This window comes from Pteropus alecto, unplaced genomic scaffold (assembly GCF_000325575.1).
Source record: "Pteropus alecto unplaced genomic scaffold, ASM32557v1 scaffold3, whole genome shotgun sequence".
Classification (NCBI taxonomy): domain Eukaryota; kingdom Metazoa; phylum Chordata; class Mammalia; order Chiroptera; family Pteropodidae; genus Pteropus; species Pteropus alecto.
The window spans coordinates 34,777,782-34,781,739 of NW_006442484.1; the positions used below are offsets into that span (position 1 = coordinate 34,777,782).

General features: G+C 48.8%; 1 protein-coding gene across 1 annotated transcript in view; it reads left to right on the plus strand.

The window, feature by feature from the left end:
* Window positions 1–3,958, plus strand: part of TBR1 (T-box, brain 1) — a 7,710-nt gene continuing 3,752 nt past the window's right edge. Inside the window, 5 exon segments of the mRNA XM_025039246.1 lie at window positions 1–692; window positions 1,301–1,455; window positions 1,845–1,966; window positions 2,576–2,734; window positions 3,780–3,841. Of these exon segments, the coding sequence (XP_024895014.1) occupies window positions 1–692; window positions 1,301–1,455; window positions 1,845–1,966; window positions 2,576–2,734; window positions 3,780–3,841 (1,190 nt within the window).

Here is a 3,958-nt window from a genome sequence, read left to right on the forward strand (position 1 = left end):
ATGCAGCTGGAGCACTGCCTTTCTCCTTCTATCATGCTCTCCAAGAAATTTCTCAATGTGAGCAGCAGTTACCCACATTCAGGCGGATCTGAGCTTGTCTTGCACGATCATCCCATTATCTCGACCACTGACAACCTGGAGAGAAGTTCACCTTTGAAAAAAATTACCAGGGGGATGACGAATCAGTCAGATACAGACAATTTTCCTGACTCCAAGGACTCACCAGGGGACGTCCAGAGAAGTAAACTCTCTCCTGTCTTGGACGGGGTCTCTGAGCTTCGTCACAGTTTCGATGGCTCTGCTGCAGATCGCTACCTCCTCTCTCAGTCTAGCCAGCCACAGTCTGCGGCCACTGCTCCCAGTGCCATGTTCCCGTATCCCGGCCAGCACGGACCCGCGCACCCCGCCTTCTCCATCGGCAGCCCCAGCCGCTACATGGCCCACCACCCAGTCATCACCAACGGAGCCTACAACAGCCTCCTGTCCAACTCCTCACCGCAGGGCTACCCCGCGGCCGGCTACCCCTACCCACAGCAGTACGGCCACTCCTACCAAGGAGCTCCGTTCTACCAGTTCTCCTCCACACAGCCCGGGCTCGTGCCCGGCAAAGCGCAGGTATACCTGTGCAACAGGCCCCTTTGGCTGAAATTTCATCGACACCAAACGGAAATGATCATCACCAAACAGGGAAGGTAATGCTACATTCTCGGCTGCCTCTGCTCCAGGCGCGGCCCGGGAGCAAGTGCACCCGGGTTGTGACCGCCGGTTGTGACCGCCGCGGCCGCGAAAATTTGGGGTCGGGAGCGGAGTGGAAGGCGCTCTAGAGTTGGCTGGTTTTGGAAAAGGGGGAAGTGGAAGGTAGAACCACAGCGGTGATGTTGGGTGGGGGGGTGATCTCTCTTTAGAAAGGTGGTCAGAGAGCCAAGCCAGTCAGTGGCCAGAGGAGAGAGAGGAGAGAGAGAGGGAGAGGGAGAGCTCCGGCCAGCGGCAGAGAGATAGATGGGAGGGACGCTTCCACGCCTGGATGCACGACAGGTGGAAATGCGGGTCGCCAACCTTGCTCTCCACCTGGGCAGTGATACCTGTCGACTCTCCAATCCAGCTCACCGGCCGATCTCCCCGACTTCGGCCCCATTTCTTTTCCTCCCCCACCACCCCTTTTCTAACCCAGCAAACATTCGCTACCAATGCTGCGAGAGCAAGTTTTGCTTTGCTATCTGGCGCCGCGCTTCTTGCATTTAATCTTTAACATTTATGTTTTTTCCCCTTGTTTTCTCCCCCCCCCCCTTAATTTAAATAGGCGCATGTTTCCTTTTTTAAGTTTTAACATTTCTGGTCTCGATCCCACGGCTCATTACAATATTTTTGTGGATGTGATTTTGGCGGATCCCAATCACTGGAGGTTTCAAGGAGGCAAATGGGTTCCTTGCGGCAAAGCGGACACCAATGTGCAAGGCAAGTCCTTCCAATTAACACGTTTTCCTGACACTTATTTAGGTGAGAATGATTAATTAAAGCCTTTTGTGGACTGGCTCGAGCGACTTTTAAAACGATCGGCCAATGACTTCTAAAAGGAAACAAGGGGATAGGGGGACAGACTGAGCGGCTAGAAGGGGGAGGATTATGCAAAAGCTATTTTAATCATCCCCAGTTAATAAGAAAGCGCGGCCTAAAAAAGCCCCAGCTAATGGGCTTCACAGTAGAATAAGGTGTGTGTGTATGTGTGTGTGTGTGTGTGTACGCGCGCGCGCGCGTGTGAGTGTGTGTGTGTGTGTCCTACGTGGCGAGGAGCTGGGACTGGGTAGTGCCCGGGGCATATGTAAACAACGTATTTCTTTCTCTAGGAAATCGGGTCTATATGCATCCGGATTCCCCCAACACGGGGGCTCACTGGATGCGCCAGGAAATCTCTTTTGGAAAATTAAAACTTACTAACAACAAAGGAGCTTCAAACAACAATGGGCAGGTCAGTGGCTCAAGTACTCGTTTCTCTCTCTCTCTTTCTCTCTCTCTCTCTCTCTCTCACACACACACACACACACACACACACACACACACTCACACACGCGCGTCCCTCTCTAACATTCAGTCCATTAGTTTAAGTCAGCATGAGAAACTGGATACATGTTTCTTTGCTTCATTAAAAAGACTTTTTAAAATTCTATTTTCATCCTCCAAAATTATATTAATCTATAAAGTTGTGCTCCTCGCCCCCTGCCCAATTCCTGAGTTCCCGACCTTCCCAAGTGCAAATATTTGATTGATTTCGAGAAAGGACACGACAGGATTTGCAGGTCGTGAAAATCTTTGTTCCTCGCTAAAGGAGGACTAGGAGAAGGGCCCTGAGGATCGGGCCGTTGGGTTTGGTTCTTCCCCGGTGCTCGGGAAATTCTTGCTCCCAGAGGAGAGCGGACTGGTCTGCCTTAGCTACCCAGTCATCAGCAAGGCGAGTCCGGCGGTCAGTTAGCCGGGGGCGGGCTCCTGCCAGCCTCCGCGCGGCCCGTGGCGCGCAGCCTCGCGCACACCGACCGCGCTAACCCACCGCCCGACGATCCCCTTTCTCTCTGCGGGACAGATGGTGGTTTTACAGTCCTTGCACAAGTACCAGCCCCGCCTGCATGTGGTGGAAGTGAACGAGGACGGCACGGAGGACACCAGCCAGCCCGGCCGCGTGCAGACATTCACTTTCCCCGAGACTCAGTTCATCGCAGTCACCGCCTACCAGAACACCGATGTAAGGGGGCCTGGGGCTGGGCGCGCGGCGGGCGGCACCCGCTTCTCCAGGCACCTGCTGGTACACTCCCGGCCATCCGGCTCGGACACTAACATCAGGAACAGCTGGCTCTGGTTTGCCGTTTAGGCGTAGGGGTCGGGGCCTGCTGCGTTCCTTCCCTAAATACCTAGCCCGTAGAAAAACGCTTCCTGTTGGTCTGCGTCGCGGGTCATACCGGCCAGGATTTCCAGGGCTTTTTCTCTTTGGAATTTTTCATTTAGTTCTCAAACTAGGACAGATTTAAATCTCTCTTTCTCTTTTTAAAAGTCCTCTTCCTTTGAGAAAACAAGCAGATTTCCCCCTGCATTTTATTCTTGGCAAGCTGTGGCATCTAAAATTAAAAAAAATTTTTTTTTTAAGTCTCAGAACTGATGACTGAAATAAACAAACATCACTTTTTGAGTGATCAAAAGAACACTCATTCATATATGTAAAAACTACAATAAATCAAATTACTGTGGGTTATGGAATAAGTTTTCTAGCTCATGAACCTCTTCAGCATTTGCAAATTTGCAAAACACAAAACTGATTTTAAGATGCAACTTGTAGATTCTTCAGGTTGTGACTCAGAAGCGACCAACTTTTAAAAATATAATGAAACATTTAAAATAGACAATTTTGTTGATTAATTCAAGTGACCCTTAAAGATTTTTGTCTGAATAGTGCATTATGTGTAACCGCATTTTATTTATTTATTTTCTATTTTAATGTAACAGTATTTTTAAAATGTGCATTTGAAGCAATTTAGAACACATGGGAGAGCCAGTTGAAAGCAATGATTTAGTTTTAGGCATGATTAATTTAAACATGTTCCTCATAACTTTCATGACACTTTCTTTTAATTCTCCTTTCTATCCATTCCCTCGAATTTTTCTGTTACGGAAACCTTGCTATTTGATGAAATTGGAGGCCTTAAAGCCTTGTAAGTGGTGGCAGATGATATATCCTCAATACCCAATCCTCCTGTAAGGCAAGTGAGGTCATAATCTTTTTTTCTCTTTCCCAGATTACGCAACTGAAAATAGATCACAACCCCTTTGCAAAAGGATTTCGAGATAATTATGACACGTAAGTAATTTTGTACTTTCCTTCTCAAATAGTTGTGGAATTGGGCTTTAGGTCAAAGGTGGATTGTTATGTACGAGGCTTTTGGAAGCTAGAAATGTGTGAAGACAGGGTTGTTTT